The following is a 17,275-nucleotide window of genomic DNA, read 5'->3' as shown; positions in this document are numbered from 1 at the left end:
AAAGGGACAAACCAGAGAATTACAGACCAGTTAGCCGAACATCCCAAGAGACTGTTAACTAAGGTTAACATTTCCCATGGAGTTGAGGGCAAATTATTGACATTGTGAGGAGATTGGTGAGTTGCAAGCGACAGAGACTGGAGACACTGGGGGCCTCAATTAATTAATTCATGACTTGGATTTTTTTTTTTTAAACGCATTTTATTCCAACTTGTATCAAAGTAGGTTACAGCAAATAAACACCCCGGGAAACATTCTTCCCAACAATCAACTATACAGTTTGGACAGATTTTTCTCCTCTTTCGCCCCCCCCCCCCCCCCCCCCCCCCCCCCGCCGTGACGAACAGCTCCTCAAACACGGTCACAAACATCTCCCACCTTTTCTCAAACTCCCCCGCTGAGCCCCTTAACTCGTACTTTATCTTCTCTAACCACAGGAAGTCATACAGGTCACCCAACCATGCTGCTAGCCCCGGTAGCGATGCCGACTGCCACTCCAGCAAAATTCGCCGCCGTGCAATCAGAGAGGCGAAGGTCGCGACATCGGCCTTCCTCCTCTCCATGAGCTCCGGCTTCTCTGAAACCCCAAATATCGCCACCAAAGGGTCCGGGTCCACTCCCTCCTCCACTGTCCTGGCTAAGACCGCGAACACTCCCGCCCAGAATCTTCCCAATTTTTCACAACTCAAAACATGTGCGCATGATTCGCTGGCCCCCGCCCACACCTCTCACACTCATCTGCTACCCCCTGAAAGAACCCACTCATTCTCGCCCGAGTCATATGCACCCTGTGCACCACCTTAAACTGTATCAGGCTCATTCTTTCACAAGAGGAGGGCCCGTTTACCCTTCGCAGTGCCTCACTCCATACTCCTCAATTGACCTCCATTCCAAACTCCACTTCCCATTTCTCCTTGATCTTCACCACCCGCTTGCCTCCCTGCTCCCCCAGCCACTTATATATATCCCCAATTCTTCCCTCCCTTTCCACATCCGGAAGCAGCAGTCGCTCCAGCAGGGTGTATCCTGGCAATCTAGGGAACCCCTTCCAGACCTTTTGTGCAAAGTCCCTAACCTGTAGATACCTGAACTCACTACCCCTCGGCAGTTCTACCCTCTCCCTGAGCTCCTCCAGACTGGCGAACCCTTCCTCCAAATACAAATCCCTCACTTTGACCAGCCCCACTTCCCTTCACCTCCTGTATACACTATCCATCCCCCGGCTCAAACCCATTATTCTTGCACAGGGGCGTTAACACCGACATCCCTTCCACCCTAAAATGCCTCCTCAGCTGATTCCATATCTTCACCGTGGACTGCACCACTGGGCTCCCTGAATACCTACTCGGAGCCATTGGCAATGCTGCCGTCACCATAGCCCTCAAACTAGACCCCTTACAAGATTTCTTCTCCATCCTAACCCCCTCTACCCCTTCTTCCCACCACCGCCGCACCTTGTCCATATTCGCCGCCCAATAATAATGAAGCAAGTTTGGCAACGCCAACCCCCCCTGCTGCCTCTGCCTGTGTAGCAGGGTGCTCCCCACCCTCAGCACATTCCCCACCCATACAAATTCAGAGATGATTGTGTTCACTTTCCGAAAAAAGGCCTTTGTTATAAAGATCGGGAGAGCCTGAAAGATAAACAAGAACCTCGGCAGAATATTCATTTTCACCACTTGGACCCTCCCCGCCAACGTTAAGTGCAGTGCATCCCACCTCTTAAGATCCTCCCTGGCCTCCTCCCCCAGCTTCGTTAAGTTCCACTTATGGAGCCCCGTCCATTCCCTCGCTTCCTGAATCCCCAAGTACCTAAACCTATCCCTCGCTACCATAAATGGCATCCCCCCTAAATTAGCCCACTGTGCCAGCTCATTCACCGGGAATACCTCGCTTTTCCCTACATTCAGCTTGTATCCCGAGAACCCTCCAAACCTCCCCAACAGGCCCATAATCCTTCCCATACACTCCAACGGATCCGAAACATACAGAAAGAGGTCATCGGCATAGAGCGACACCTGATGCTCCCTCTGTCCCCTCATTATCCCCCGCCACTCTGCAAACCCCCTGAGAGCCATCGCCAATGGCTCTATGGCCAGCGCAAACAGTAGTGGCGACAGCGGGCACCAAAGGTGCCCACATCCCACAAGCAAAGAAAGGCTATCTAAATGCAAGTTGTTGTTGTTTGTAATAGATTTCAAATTGTTTCATCAGAAGGAACAGGACTCCCCCCCCGCAGTTGCTTTACAAGTAATGAGTCAATGGAGAAGGCGAGGATTGGCAGAGTCCATCCATCCCAATGGGGGTTCCCTCTTCTTGCAACAAAGTTGCATCAGGAGGGCGGCGGCCGGAGCCCTGATTGGGCAGGCGGTGTGACTGAAATGCTGACGACACGCGGGGACACGTGGGCGCGGAAGGTCCCGCCCCTTCCGCTAGGGCCGCCTCTGAATGGCCCGGGTGGCCCGTCAATCGGCGCTTCCCCGGGCCGCTATTGGCCGGCCCCGCGGCCCCGCCCACCCTCCCCCGCGGCCCCGCCCACCCTCCCCGCGGCCCCGCCCACCGTCCCGCCGGCCCCGCCCCTTTGTGCGGCAAGTTTGTCCAAGAGAAATTAGCGCCGCCGAGCTGGAAGCGGGCAGCCGGTGCGACGGACAGCCGCTCGTCAGCCGGGAGGGGGGCGGTGCTCGAGCCAGTGTTTGCAAACAGAGGGGGGGAAGCCTCGAAACAGCCGGTTTGAGGGGCGGGGGGGGACCTGAAACCGCCGGCAGTGACAGACTTTCAACCGCCGCCTGGGCAACGGGCGCCGGGGAGCCTTGAAACCGCCAGCTGCGTCGCGGGCCGGGATTTGTTTTTGGCCGGCAGATTGACATTCCCCTTTAAACACCCGTTAAAGGGGCCGGGCCCGCCGGCCCCGCCCCCGCCGCCCGCTGAAAGGCCCCGGATCATGTCGGCGGCCGGGCCGGGAGCCGGAGCGGGGCCGGGGGCCTCCAGGCGGGGCTCGGCCTCCAGCGGGGATTCGCCGCGCTCGGGGAGCCCGATGTCCACTGGGCCCGGAGCCGGGGATTTGCCCAGTATCTTCGCCCCGGAGCTGGACCAGGAGGTCGGCGGGAATGTGAATGGCGAACTGGAGCCCGACCTGGCGTCAAAGGTACCGGGGGGGGGGGTGCGGCCTGGGGGGGGGGGTGAGGGGTACGGCCTGGGGTGAGGGGTACGGCCTGGGGGGTGAGGGGTACGGCCTGGGGGGGGGGAGGGGTACGGCCTGGGGGGGGGGAGGGGTACGGCCTGGGGGGGGAGGGGTACGGCCTGGGGGGGGAGGGGTACGGCCTGGGGGGTGAGGGGTACGGCCTGGGGGGTGAGGGGTACAGTCTGGGGGGTGAGGGGTACAGTCTGGGCTGGGGGGTACAGTCTGGGGTGGGGGGGTACGGCCTGGGGTGAGGGTACGGCCTGGGGGTGAGGGGTACAGTTGGGGGGGGGTGAGGGGTACAGTTGGGGGGGGGGTGAGGGGGTACAGTTGGGGGGGGGGTGAGGGGTACAGTTGGGGGGGGTGAGGGGTACGGCCTGGGGTGAGGGGTACGGCCTGGGGTGAGGGGTACGGCCCTGGGGTGAGGGGTACGGCCTGGGGTGAGGGGTACGGCCTGGGTGAGGGGTACGGCCTGGGGTGAGGGGTACGGCCTGGGTGAGGGGTACAGTTGGTGAGGGGTACAGTCTGGGGTGGGGGGTACAGTCTGGGGTGGGGGGTACAGTTGGGGGAATTTGGTCAGGGGTGGTTTTTTTTTTAGGGGAGTAGCCGGGGCAGCAGCGCTGAGGGTAAGGATGTTGCCACAGGGCATGGGCACAGGGGGCAAGGGACCTGGAAGTTGGAATGGGGCAGATCGGGGTGGAGGTTTGGGGCATATAAGGGTGGGGGTGTTGAGGAAGCGGGGGGACTGCAGAAGGACTTGGACAGGCTAGGAGAGTGGGCAAAGAAGTGGCAGATGGAATATGAATGGAGGCATAGACTATTTTCTATATGGGAAAAGGCTTAGGAAATCAGAAGCACAAAGGGACTTGGGAGTCCTTGTTCAAGATGATCTTACTGTTAACATGCAGGTTCAGTCAGCAGTTCGGAAGGCAAATTAATGAGTGTCTTTAAGACCGAGATAGATAGATTCTTGATTAATAAAGGGATCAGGGTTAAAGGCAAATTACTGAGTGTCTTTAAGACAGAGATAGAACAGTACAGCACCTACCAGGCCCTTCGGCCCTCGATGTTGTGCCGAGCTTTGTCCGAAACCAAGATCAAGCTATCCCACTCCCTGTCATTCTGGTGTGCTCCATGTGCCTATCCAATAACCGCTTGAAAGTTCCTAAAGTGTCTGACTCCACTATCACAGCAGGCAGCCCATTCCACACCCTAACCACTCCCTGAGTAAAGAATCTACCTCGGACATCCCTCCTATATCTCCCACCCTGAATCTCATAGTTATGCCCCTTTGTAACAGCTACATCCACCTGAGGAAATAGTCTCTGAACGTCCACTCAATCTATCCCCCTCATCTTATAAACCTCTATTAAGTCGTCTCTCATCCTCCTTCGCTCCAATGCGAAAAGCCCTAGCTCCCTCAACCTTTCCTCATAAGACCTACCCTCCAATCCAGGCAGCATCGTGGTAAATCTCCTTTGCACCTTTCCAATGTTTCCACATCCTTCCTATAATGAGGTGACCAGAACTGCACACAATACTCCAAATGTGGTCTCACCAAGGTCATGTACAGTTGCAGCATAACCCCATGGCTCTTAAACTCAAGCCCCCTGTTAATAAACGCTAACACACTACAAGCCTTCTTCACAGCTCTATCCACTTGAGTGGCAACCTTCAGAGATCTGTGGACATGAACCCCAAGATCTCGCTGTTCCTCCACAGTCCTCCAAACCCCGCTGTTGACCCTGTAATCCTCATTCAAATTTGTCCTACCAAAATGAATCACCTCCCACTTATCAGATAGATTCTTGATTTGATAAAGGGATCAGGTTTTTGGGGAGAATGGGGATGACATTTCAGCCATGGTTGAATTGCGGAGCAGACTCAATGGCCTAATTCTGTTCCTATGTCTTATGAAGATCGCTGCGGGTATCGGAGATACAATTTCAAATCCCTTCAACCTCTGAGCCATCACAAGTGCTATCGCTAAAGTTTGCATAAACATGGTTTATATTCCTAAGAATTTCTATGGTTGAGGCAAATTGAGATTTTAAAAGTATATAATCGAGCAGGGGAACTATTTTCTCCGGTTGGGGAATGCAAAATGCGGCAACATCTGAAACATTTGCTGGGGTAAAACAAATGAATTGTATTTCTGCAGCACCTTTAATTATTGTGGGATATCCCAAAATAATTTGCAGCTAATGAAATATTACTGAATTGTTTATTTGAAAAACAAACCCCTGAAAGTGGCCTCCAATTCAGGAGTGAAATCAAAAACCCCTTTCTCTCACAGGAATAGTGGGACTTGCAGCTTTGGAACCTGTAATTTGATAGATGTTTGAAATCAAAATCGGAAATACTCAACAGGTCCGGCAACAACCGTGGCGACGGAAAGAGAGTTTGAAATGTTTTCTTTCACATTTCTAGCACACCTGGTGTTCTGCTTTTTGGGTTTTTTTATTGGATAAGGGCACCAGGGGATCTTGGCCACTGGTGGGTAGACAGCTGTGATGCAGATTTCCATGATCCAATGATGATACAGAGATATGCAGAGGAACAGGTAGTATTGAGGAAGCAGGAGGCTGCAGAAGGACTTGGACAGGCTAGGAGAGTGGGCAAAGAAGTGGCAGATGGAATACAATGTGGAAAAGTGTGAGGTTATGCACTTAGGTAGGAAGAATGGAGGCACAGAGTATTTTCTAAATGGAGAAAAGGCTTAGGAAATCAGAAGCACAAAGGGACTTATGGGTCCTAGTTCAGGATTCTCTTCAGGTTAATGTGCAGGTTCAGTCGGCAGTTAGGAAGGCAAATGCAATGTTAGCATTCGTGTCGAGATGGCTAGAATACAAGAGCAGGGAAGTACTTCTGAGGCTGTAGAAGGCTCTGGTTAGACTCCATCTGGAATATTGTGAGCAGTTTGGGCCCCGTATCTAAGGACGGATGAGCTGCCCTTCGAAAGGGTCCAGAGGAGGTTCACAAGAATGATCCCTGGAAGGAAGAGCTTGTCATATGAGGAGAGGTTGAACTCTGCATCTGTACTCTATGGAGTTTAGAAGGATGAGGGAGGGATCTTATTGAAACTTACAGGATAGAGTGGACATGGAGAGGATGTTTCCACTTGTAGGAAAAACTAGAACCCGAGGGCACAGCCTCAGACTGAAGGGACGATCCTTTAAAGCAGAGATGGGGAGGAATTTCTTCAGCCAGAGGGTGGTGAATCTGTGGAACTCTTTGCCGCAGAAGGCTGCGGAGGCCAAATCACTGAGTGTCTTTAAGACAGAGATAGATAGGTTCTTGATTAATGAGGGGATCAGGGGCCATGGGGAGAAGGCAGGAGAATGGGGATGAGAAAATATCAGCCATGATTGAATGGCGGAGCAGACTCGATGGGCCGAGTGGCCTAATTCCGCTTCTATGTCTTGTGGTCCATTCGTGCACAGTAAGATTCCACCAGTGAATGACCACCTTTGTTGGCAGTGGTTGGCCCAGCCAGGAGGTGTAGTGCTGGTGTACACGTAATGATGATGATCCTGGGCAGTGAGCGGAAACCCTGACATCAGATTGTGGCGTCAAATGCAGAAACATCCCCGGCTGCCTGTAAATTCCAGAATTGTGTTCGGTCGTAACAAGGACCGAAAGAAATTGACGATGCTGAACTTGCAAACGCACAGATCTGTCGTCCAACGGAACGTAGGGCCGCATTCATCATTTTAAAAAATGTTTGTAGCTGAGGTGAAATGTATTTAATACTGGGCTGAGTGCGATGGATCAACTAGTCTCCTGAAAGATGAGAGTGAATTTTACAATTGTATACTGAATGTAGCAACTGCACCACAACTTTAACAGGAGACATGGCACGTGTGACCTCCAAATAGTGGAATTAATCAGACCGATGTATAATGACAATGAAATATTCTGGAGGGGAGACAACAAAAGCAAATAATCCTGAGGCTGAATTCAGTTGTATTAATAAGTGCGAGCAGGAGACAGCTAACATGAGAGGCAAGAATGAAATTAATAACACACAGCAGTGGTGGAGAGGGTAGATTTTATATTTGCGTATTGTGCCTTTCATGTCACCCTATTGTGCGATACACAATGTATTGTTGATGTGCAATGATTGGGATGTGTGCAAACAAACCTGATCTCCTCGCCCTGATTAAAGTTGAATCCTAGTTTTGTGTGCAGTAGTCACTTTTAAACAAAAAAAAGAAAATGACAGGTATTCTGTTTAACCCTCGGCTGGTGAAGACACCCAAACTGTCGGCTTCCTTGGGTATCCCAAAGCTTTTCATTTATGTCTCTTCGTTTCAGTGTCTGCTGATTTCATCTTTTGTCAATGTGAGTGCGTGTAATTGCCTTCACCTAAATTCAGCGAAAATTCCAAGACGCATAAAGAAAAATGTCCCTCCGCTACCTTGTCGTTGGCTTCTTGTCCCGGCTTCATAAAACCTGACAGCAAAACAGGTGGTCAAAACTTTACCATTGTGTTTCCAAGTCTGACCATTGGCAGGTCTGCTTTGCTTTGACTGGTATTAGACCGACTTTGAGCGTCTTCAGGCAGTTCTGAAATCCCCACTGATCTTGTTTCCTTTTTTTTTGTGCTTTAGTTTGTGTTGGTGAGTCCGAGCTCGGAGCAGTATGACTGCCTGCTGAAGCAGTTGCGAGAGCGTATGGACGAGGGTTGTGGGGAGACCATCTACGTAATCGGGCAAGGATCAGGTAAAGTTTGCCTATTTCTAGATAAATGTATTATTGTTCGGACCATCAATTTATAAAAAAAAAAAAAAAAAAATTCAGAGTACCCAATTCTTTTTCTCCAATTAAGGGGCAATTTAGCATGGCCAATCCACCGTCCCTGCACATCTTTGGGTTGTGGGGGTGTGAGACCCACACAGACACGGGGAGAATGTGCAAACTCCACACGGACAGTGACTCGGATCCGGGATCGTACCCGGGTCCTCAGTGCCATGAGGCAGCAGTGCTAACCACTGTGCCACGCCTCACGTCGTCAATATTAATGCCTGTATACTGTAACCTGTTCCCTTCCCTCCCTGCTCCTAATTTTTAGTTGTCTCCACCTGGCATTTGCAAGTTTATCATGATGAACATTATTATCAGTCCCTTTTGTTACCTGGTTTAGCACACTGAGCTAAATCGCTGGCTTTGAAAGCAGACCAAGGCAGGCCAGCAGCACGGTTCAATTCCCGTACCAGCCTGCCCGAACAGGCGCCGGAATGTGGCGACTAGGGGCTTTTCACGGTAACTTCATTTGAAGCTTACTTGTGACAATAAGCGATTTTCATTTCATTTTCACATTACAGTTTGCAATTCCAAAGGCAAATTAACTGAGTAATAAGATCACTGTAGCCCGCTCCATTTTAATTCGCGTGCTCTCTCATTCCAGACGGCAAGAAATACGGTCTGAATGATGATGACATTGAGGCATCTGTAGCAACTGTCAAGAGTCTGGCTGAACAGATCTACTCTGATCTGATTCTTCTCCGAGAGCGGCAGGAGGCAGGAGGGAAAGTGGCTGACTATTTAGTTCGGAAGCGAGTTGGGGAGAATGACTTTTTGGAGGTCAGGTAAGGAACTGGGGGGGGGGGGGGGGGGGGGGTGGATATTCATCCGGTCAGGCAGTGCCTCTGCAGGAATGAGAATCATCTAATGCTTCTTTTTGTTGTTTAGGAGGTGGGGAAAGTGAGGGTTCCTGTTTCTCCTCCTTTCCTGAAGGCATTGACTTTCTTGCGGGTCAGTTACTTTCTCGTATCTTGCCCGATTGCCCAACCTTTGTGCGTGAGCCTAGAGCATGAGTGTTATTAGGCTGTTCAATCACAGAGCCCTGCCCAGCTATACAGTCGCAGCCTACAATATGGTTACAGGTGTTAATTGTATCCATTGAGGTTAAGTGCATGGAGATGGAGAACATTGGATAAATGATCACTTGAGCACATTTAAGGAGACACTTGCTGAAGGAGACGTAGAGTGGAATCGGGAGATGTATACCTGTAATCATAGAATTCCTACAGTGCAGAAGGGGGGCCATTTGCCCATCAAGCCTGCACCGACCCTTTGAAAGACCACCCCACACCGATCCCATCCCCGCCCTCTACCTGTAACCCCACCTAGCCTTTGGACACTTGGGGGCAATTTATCATGGCCAATCCACTTAACCTGCCACCTTTGGACTGTGGGAGGAAACCGGAGCACAATAAATTTATTCCAAGTAAAGACTGATTGTTTTTTTTCCTTCACCAACTAGCCACGAGGAATATAACAACAGGCTAGCATTCAGAATCTAGAGTCTCTTTTTATTTTTGTCACTTCCTCTTGCTTCGAGGATGGTACCAGGACTTGATGGTCTGAATTATAAGGAAAGGCTGGGCCTTTTTTCCCCTGGAGTGTAGGAGGCTTAGGGGTGATCTTACAGAGGTCTATGGAATAATGAGGAGCATCGATAAGGTAGATAGTCGACATCTTTTCCCAAAGGTAGAGGAGTCTAGAACTAGAAGGCACAGGTTTATGGTGAGAGGAGAGAGATACAAAGGAGACAAGTGGGAAAAGTATTTTTGCACAGTGGGTGGTGAGCATCTGGAACGAGCTGCCAGAGGCAGTGGTAGAGGCGGGCACAATTTTGTCCTTTTAAAAAGCAGTCAGTTACATGGCAGGGTGGGTATAGAGGGATTATGGGCAGAATGCAGGCAAGTGGGACTAGCTTAGTGATAGAAATTGGGCAGCATGGACCAGCTGGGCCTTCTCCATGCTGTAAACATCTATGATTCTATAACGTAGCCCATGGACACAGAGGTGAACATTAACACACCTAGTTCTTGCCTGGGGGGAGTCCGCTAACTCGAGGCCAAATGGGAACTGGAACTGGAGTCCACTGAGTTTCCAGAAATGTGTTGTAAACTAAAATGAATTGGCTCTATGCAAGTTCCCTTTACTGGCAGAACTGGGAGGTTCCAGGTTGCAAATGATTACATCAGCTTACAGACCATGAATGCTCCCTGTCGAACACCTCTTTTCAGTTGGTCTTGCAGTTTCCAATCACTGGAGTTCACCCCCCCCCTTCCACCTCCCTCTCTCCTTGCAGGGTAGCCGTGGTCGGGAACGTGGATGCCGGGAAGAGCACCTTGTTGGGCGTCCTGACGCACGGCGAACTTGACAACGGCCGAGGATTTGCACGGCAGAAACTGTTCCGCCACAAGCACGAGGTTGAATCTGGGCGGACAAGCAGTGTTGGCAATGACATTCTCGGCTTTGACAGCACGGGGGATGTTGTGAACAAACCAGACAGCCATGGCGGTGGGTTGGACTGGACCAAAATCTGTGAGAAATCTACTAAAGTCATCACCTTCATTGACCTGGCAGGGCATGAGAAATACCTGAAGACCACAGTGTTTGGGATGACTGGGCATCTACCGGACTTCTGCATGTTGATGGTAAGAATAAAAAGATTTGCTTTTATCAGGCACCTCTTGTGACCTCGGGGAATCCCAAGGATTTTACAGCCAATGAACCACTTTTTCTTTCTGGGGTCATGTTCATTCTGAACTTTCCCTTGCGCGAATGCCTCCCACCTCCAGTGAGGCGATGCCCCTGCTTTTGAAAATAGTGCCGTGAAATCAATTATGCCCCACTTCCAAGTGGCAGACTGCCTCGGCTTAGTGCTAGTTCTGGAAGGCGGCAGCTGTGACGGTGCAACCCTCTGTTATTGCGTAACGATGTTAGGGGCGGCACGGTGGTAGAGTGGTTAACACTGCTGCCTCACGGTTTCAATTCTGGTCTCGGGTGACTGTGCGGAGCCTGCACCGGGATTCTCCGATGTTCCAGACACCTACAGGTTAGGTGGATTGACCGTTGCCAAATCGCTCCTTAGTGTCCAAAGATGTGCAGATTGGGTGGGATTATGGGGATAGGGCAGGGATGCGTGCCTAGGTAGGATACTCTTTCAGAGGGTCGGTGTAGACCCGGTGGGCTGAATGGTCTTCTGCACTGTAGGAATTCTATGGCCTATGCATTAGGAGTATCCATCTGGATTATGTGCTTGAGTCTCTGGAGCAGGATTTGAGCCAACAGTTTTCTGACATCAAGGCGAGTAAGTTACCTTCTTAACCATACTGACACTAACTGCCCAAAGGAGCTTCAGTTGTTATGGAGTCCATTCTTTTGTTAGTTTTGTTTCTTTCCCCCCACTTTCCTGCCCACCTTGGGACACTGGCTGACACACTACTGAAGTTTGGATCCATGAATATTGCCTGCCCCCCCAGGTTTGAGGCCTGGTGCTGAGCTGTGGGGATATTGAGGGGTGTGCTGCTCAAACGGGAATGTCTGGCTGTCCCAATGAGCGCTTTTGCTGATTTTCCACCTTCACTGTAGACCAGGGTGCAAAAAGCCAGTTACAGGCCACCCATCTGCTCCTGACACTGGGTTTAACTCTGTGTAAAGCTGTGCTCAAGGTGCACGCTGTGGATCTACGTCGCAGTCAGTGCATAATCCTCATAAACATGGGGCCGTGTATGGGAAGGGAGTCTCCCAACAACACCTGATCAGATTATTTTTGTTTCCTCTTGATCCCACCATGAGTGGAGATGGTGGATTGTCAACCAGTGCAAAAGAGCTTGTGCCGGTGACAAGTGTCTGAAAAGGTGGAGCCCGATAGTGCCACGATTCAGAAACGGGTGCAAATGGTATTCTCTCCCCCTCCCTAATCAAATGTATGAAAGCTTTGTTAAGCACAGTGTTTAAAACCTGCAGCTGTTTGATGCTGGCTAACTAACCTGATCACCTCCAGAAAGCACCATGTGCTTTGGTGGGCTGAGGGCCTGGAGGAGGGGACTGGGGGCTTTGAAAAGGAAGCATTAGCAAAGTTGGAGCAGTTCATCTTTATTGGGTTAGACACAGCCTGCAAACCAACACCAGCATCTCTACAGAACAGGGGCTGCAGCGGTTCGAGAAGGCAGCACACCACCACCTTGATGGCCAGCTAGGGATGGGCACTAAATGCCTGTCTGGCCAGTGACACCCACATCCAGCAAATTGATTAAAATAAAATGATTGAGTGCCAACAGACAGCCTGAAACAACCGGGGCCCAAGCTGCTGCCATAGAGGTGATGGACGTCAGCCACGGGAGCTCTGATGGTCAAGCAGAGATTTGGGGGGGGGGGGGGGGCAGTGAAAGACAAACTTGCATTTCTATAGAACCTTTCATGAGCTGCAGGTGTCCCAAAGCCTGTCACTGCCAACTGAGGTACTTTGTTGTAATGCAGCACAAAATAGAGGAGCGGCTTTATCAGTGACTCGCCCCAGGTGAGGCCCCAATCTCGCTGCATTCGTTTATTGATACGCAGAATGTGCAGGCCACTCGGCCTGACTAGCCCGTGCTGGCGTTTTGATGAGGATTTGTACAAAAGGGAAGGTATTTCAGATCTGCAGTTGGTCAGCTGCCTTTTCTTTCACTCTGACTGGATGAATTTTTTTTTTCCCCGAAGGTTGGTAGCAATGCCGGAATCGTGGGGATGACCAAAGAGCATCTGGGACTTGCTCTGGCCCTCAACGTTCCTGTGTTTGTAGTGGTGACAAAGATAGACATGTGTCCAGCCAACATCTTACAGGGTAAGAGGGGAAACACTAAATTGCCATTTGATTGATTTTGGATTTTTACAAACATTTGAAGGTCCTCTCTCCAGCCACCTGTGACAGGTGAGGCTTCTGTTTTGTGTGCAGCCAGTGAACATTAACAAAGGAGAGGAGCTGCTCCATCGTTCACTCGCCCCCAAACTCTCTGTTTTGGCCATTGACACTGATTTTAGCAGAAAATGTCTTGCACAGAGTACAAATAAACATACTGCACAGTTGTGGATATTTACAACAGAAAACCCATTCACTACTGTTCACTAACCACAGAAGTGAAGCACTCTCACTCTTTCCTTTTTTCTCCAGGCACAGAAGGAAATACATGTACAAACTGCAACTGTGAGCATTGCAATTTCAGGACAATGGTGGTGCCTGTTACTCATTTATTGATACTTTCCAATTGGCTACACAGAATGTACGGCCACAGGCCATTCAGCCTGACTAGTCCGTGCTGGCGTTTATATTCCACTCACGCCCCCTCCCATTCCATTTGCCTTATCTCAGCATTTCAGCATGTCTTTATATTACATTTTCTCTCATGTACTCTTCTAGTTTCCTTCTGAACACATTTGTGGAAGCAAGTTCCATATTCTAATCCCTGTCCCTGTGTAAAGACAATTCTCCACATTTCCCTATTGGACTAATTCGTGTCTGACTTTATCTTGGATTTTAGAGCCCCTAATTTTGGGTTTCTCCGTTATCCAACCTGACTGACATATTCATAATTTGAATAATTCTCCATTATCCAACCTGTTCAACCTCTCCCGATTGGCTCCAGTTTGCAGTTCTGGTCAACCTGATCTTTCTTTAAAGCCCCCCCCCCCCCCCACACACAAAGTGCGTCTAACTTTTTATGGTCCGCCAACTGTGTTTTTGAAAAATTTAGAGTACCCAATTCATTTTTTCCAATTAAGGGACAGTTTAGCGTGGTCAATCCACCTAGCCTGCACACCTTTGGGTTGTGGGGGCGAAACCCACGCAGACACGGGGAGAATGTGCAAACTCCACACGGACAGTGACCCAGAGCCGGGATTCGAACCTGGGACCTCGGAGCCGTGAGGCAGCAGTGTTAACCATCACGCCACCCTGCTGCCCCGCCAACTGTTAAAGCAAAATCCCCCTCCTGATCGTAATCTGTCTGATTAATTACTGACAAAAATGTTTAGATACGGATTTGTAAAAGCGGTTTTAATGAAAGCTCTCATTAACTAGCTCCTTTTATGGCTGCGCAATGGTTAGCACTGCTGCCTCACGGAGCTGAGGACCCGGGTTTGATCCTGGCCCCGGGTCACTGTCCGTGTGGAGTCTGCGTGGGTCTCACCCCCACAACCCAAAGATGTAGTGGATAGGGGGATTGACCGTGCTAAATTGGCCCTTAATTGGAAAAATGTAAAGAAAACTAGCTCCTTTTTTTAACACGAGGAATATCTCGAGGTGGGTGTCAGCCAGCTTGGGAGGGCAAGGGTAAAAGCTTGGGGGAAGAGAAAACTTTAACAAAGGTTTCTATAGTTGGGAGTCGAACAGCAGCACCCTCACAGGTTGGGGGGGGGTGGTCCTGCACTCTGACTTGGTGAATTGACGGGTTTGGTTCTGTATCTTTACAGAAACACTGAAGTTGCTGCAGAGGCTGCTGAAGTCACCAGGCTGCAGAAAGATCCCAGTCCTGGTCCAGAACAAGGATGATGTGATTGTTACAGCGTCCAACTTCAGCTCAGAAAGGTAACAGCTTCATGGTCCTCTGACTGGGACGGAGCTTTTGAACATTTTCCCTGCTTTCAGAAAGCAAGAGTCTAGCCAACGTACATCCCACAGTGAGCCTCAGCAGGCTGCTTGACTGGGTTGGGCTTCACTGCCAATGCAGTGGCCCAGCATGTGTGCTTCTGGTAGGGTGGGGTCACTGGATATAGGGTTTTGTTCTATTATTCCCTTTCCCTAACCTGTGGTTAGTTACAGCATCCCAACTGCTGCTTTGATGATGATGCGATAACTCTGCAATTAGCAGCTGAAATTGGGCACTCTGCCTCATGCTTGCTCTGTCGGTCAGATGGATGTTACCCGAGGTGACACAGCATAATCGAAAGGGTAACTGTCCACAACAGTGATGGCTAATAAGACACTAGCCTTGTGATCCTGGCTATCTAATCCATGCCCAGCTAACTGGAGCGTTTGATGTTGAATCATAGAATCCCTACAGCGCAGGAGGAGGACATTCGGCCCATCGAGTCCGCACCGACCCTTTGAAAGAGCACATACCTCGGCCCACTTCCCTACCCTATCGCTGTGACCCCACCCACCCTTTGGACACCAAGGGGCAATTTAGCATTGCCAGTCCACCGAACCACATCTTTGTGACTGTGGGAGGAAACCGGAGCACCCAGAGGAACCCCACGCAAACACTAGGAAAACGTTCAAACTCCACACAGTCACCCGATGCCGGAAGTGAGGCAGTTTGTTGCTGTGGAACTGGAAGCTTTGGGAAGTTGATCAGTACGGGTTCACCAGAGTGTTTCTCCCTGTTGTCTGGGCACTGCCTTCCTGTCCAGTGTCCCTGGTGTTTGTCCTTGACATGCCATGTCTGCCTGTTGCCAATTCTTCATTTATCCGATACCGGTTTTGTGTTCTTCCCCCGTAACAGAGCCCCTCCCTTTTCCTTTGTCTCAGGATGTGCCCAATTTTCCAGATCTCCAATGTGACTGGGGAGAATCTGGAACTGCTGAAGATGTTTTTGAACCTGTTGTCGCCGCGGACAAGTTTCAAGGAGGACGAGCCAGCAGAGTTTCAGATTGATGACACTTACTCCGTTCCGGTGAGACCCTGCATTTGGGGCCTACTTATTACAAAACGGCCTCTGTACTAATCTGTGTATTAAACGTGCAGATGAGAATTCCATCACCCTGGTACATCAGTCCATTTATTCAGTGTCGAATGCAGTAGCACGATCAAACCAAAACTAATGCCGAGTCGAAGACCGAAATATTAAGACGGGCGACAAATACAGGGGCATATTTAAGGAGCCTCTTGAAGGCGGACCGGGAGGTGGAGAGCTTGGGGATTAGATGGCTGAGGGTATGGGAACCCATAAGGCATCACTTTGAATGGCCATTATTCACAAGTGAGCTGAACATTTTGAGTGAACGATCATGGAAGAGTTTAGAAGGATGAGGGGGCATCTTATTGAAACTTACAGGATACTGCGTGGCCTGGATAGAGTGGGCGTGAAGAGAATGTTTCCATTTGTAGGAAAAACAAGAAGCAGAGGACACCATCTCAGACTAAAGGGACGATCCTTTAAAACCGAGATAAGGAGGAATTTCTTCCGCCAGAGGGTGGTCAATCTGTGGAACTCTGCCACAGAAAGCTGTGGAGGCCAAATCACTGAGCGTCTTTAAGACCAAGGATCTTGATTAATAAGGGGATTATGGGGAGAAGGCAGGAGAATGGGGATGGGAAAAATATCAGCCATGATTGAATGGTGGAGCAGACTCGATGGGCCAAGTGGCCTAATTCTGCTCCTTTGTCATATGGTCTTATGGAAAGAGAATCCAAGGCCAACAGGTTATGAATGATTTCTAAAAGAGTTCCTGGGGGCTTAACTGACCCATTGTGGGGTTTTTTGGTCCTGATCCATTGAAGTGAATGGGAACATGCTGCCTGTTTCTCCTGAACTCCATATTGGATTTGTTACTAATTTTGAACTCTCCTGCAAATTTACCCGAGCAAACCTGACCCACAAAGCCCAGAGATTGAATTGGGACCTGTTGACTTGGGCCAGCTACCTTCTGTTCAGTGGGATGGTCCCGATGCTAAAGTTTGTTTTTGGTTCTTTGGGATGTGGACATCCCTGGCAAAGGCCAACATTTGTCACCCATTCATAATTGCCCTTGAGGACAGTTCAGAATCAGCCACATTGCTGTGGGTCTGGAGTCACGTGTAGGCCAGACCGGGTAAGGACAGCAGATTTCCTTTCCCTAAAGGAACCAGCTGTGTTTTTATGATCGATGACCGTTGTCATTCCCACCATTAGGGAGTAGCTTTCAGTTCCAAATTCTTTCGAATTAAATTGAATTCAAATCCACCAGCTGCGGTGAGAATGACCTGGGCCTCTGGATTCCTAGTCCAGGCCCAGATACATTGCCAGTGTCCCACCGTCTCCCCACTGACTTTGGCCTTGGCTGCGTGGAAGAACGAGATGTGTGAACGTTTGAACGTCTGAGGATCCTGGGATTATATTCATTGGAGTTTAGGATGTTGAGGGGAGATCTAATAGAAACTTACAAGATAATGAATGGCTTAGATAGGGTGGATGTAGGGAAGTTGTTTCCATTAACAGGGGAGACGAGGACCCGGGGACACAGCCTTAGAATAAAAGGGAGTCACTTTAGAACAGAGATGAGGAGAAATTTCTTCAGCCAGAGAGTGGTGGGTCTGTGGAATTCATTGCCACAGAGGGC

The 17,275-nt window shown here is 50.0% G+C and overlaps 1 protein-coding gene across 4 annotated transcripts in view; it reads left to right on the top strand.

The window, feature by feature from the left end:
* The first annotated feature begins 2,752 nt into the window (after window positions 1-2,752).
* Window positions 2,753-17,275, top strand: part of LOC140404069 (GTP-binding protein 1-like) — a 29,081-nt gene continuing 14,558 nt past the window's right edge. For 2 of the 4 annotated variants that reach the window (XM_072492437.1, XM_072492436.1), the window contains exons 1-7: window positions 2,753-3,145; window positions 7,792-7,903; window positions 8,589-8,769; window positions 10,281-10,629; window positions 12,680-12,803; window positions 14,429-14,543; window positions 15,486-15,630. In XM_072492437.1, the coding sequence (XP_072348538.1) occupies window positions 2,942-3,145; window positions 7,792-7,903; window positions 8,589-8,769; window positions 10,281-10,629; window positions 12,680-12,803; window positions 14,429-14,543; window positions 15,486-15,630 (1,230 nt within the window). In that variant the 5' untranslated portion in view covers window positions 2,753-2,941. The remainder of the gene's footprint in view (window positions 3,146-7,791; window positions 7,904-8,588; window positions 8,770-10,280; window positions 10,630-12,679; window positions 12,804-14,428; window positions 14,544-15,485; window positions 15,631-17,275) is intronic. The other 2 variants (XM_072492439.1, XM_072492438.1) reach the window with 1 other exon arrangement.

This window comes from Scyliorhinus torazame, chromosome 29 (genome assembly GCF_047496885.1).
Source record: "Scyliorhinus torazame isolate Kashiwa2021f chromosome 29, sScyTor2.1, whole genome shotgun sequence".
NCBI lineage: Eukaryota > Metazoa > Chordata > Chondrichthyes > Carcharhiniformes > Scyliorhinidae > Scyliorhinus > Scyliorhinus torazame.
Note: the sequence above shows the minus strand (reverse complement) of the source record. Positions and strands in the feature narration are given on the sequence as shown.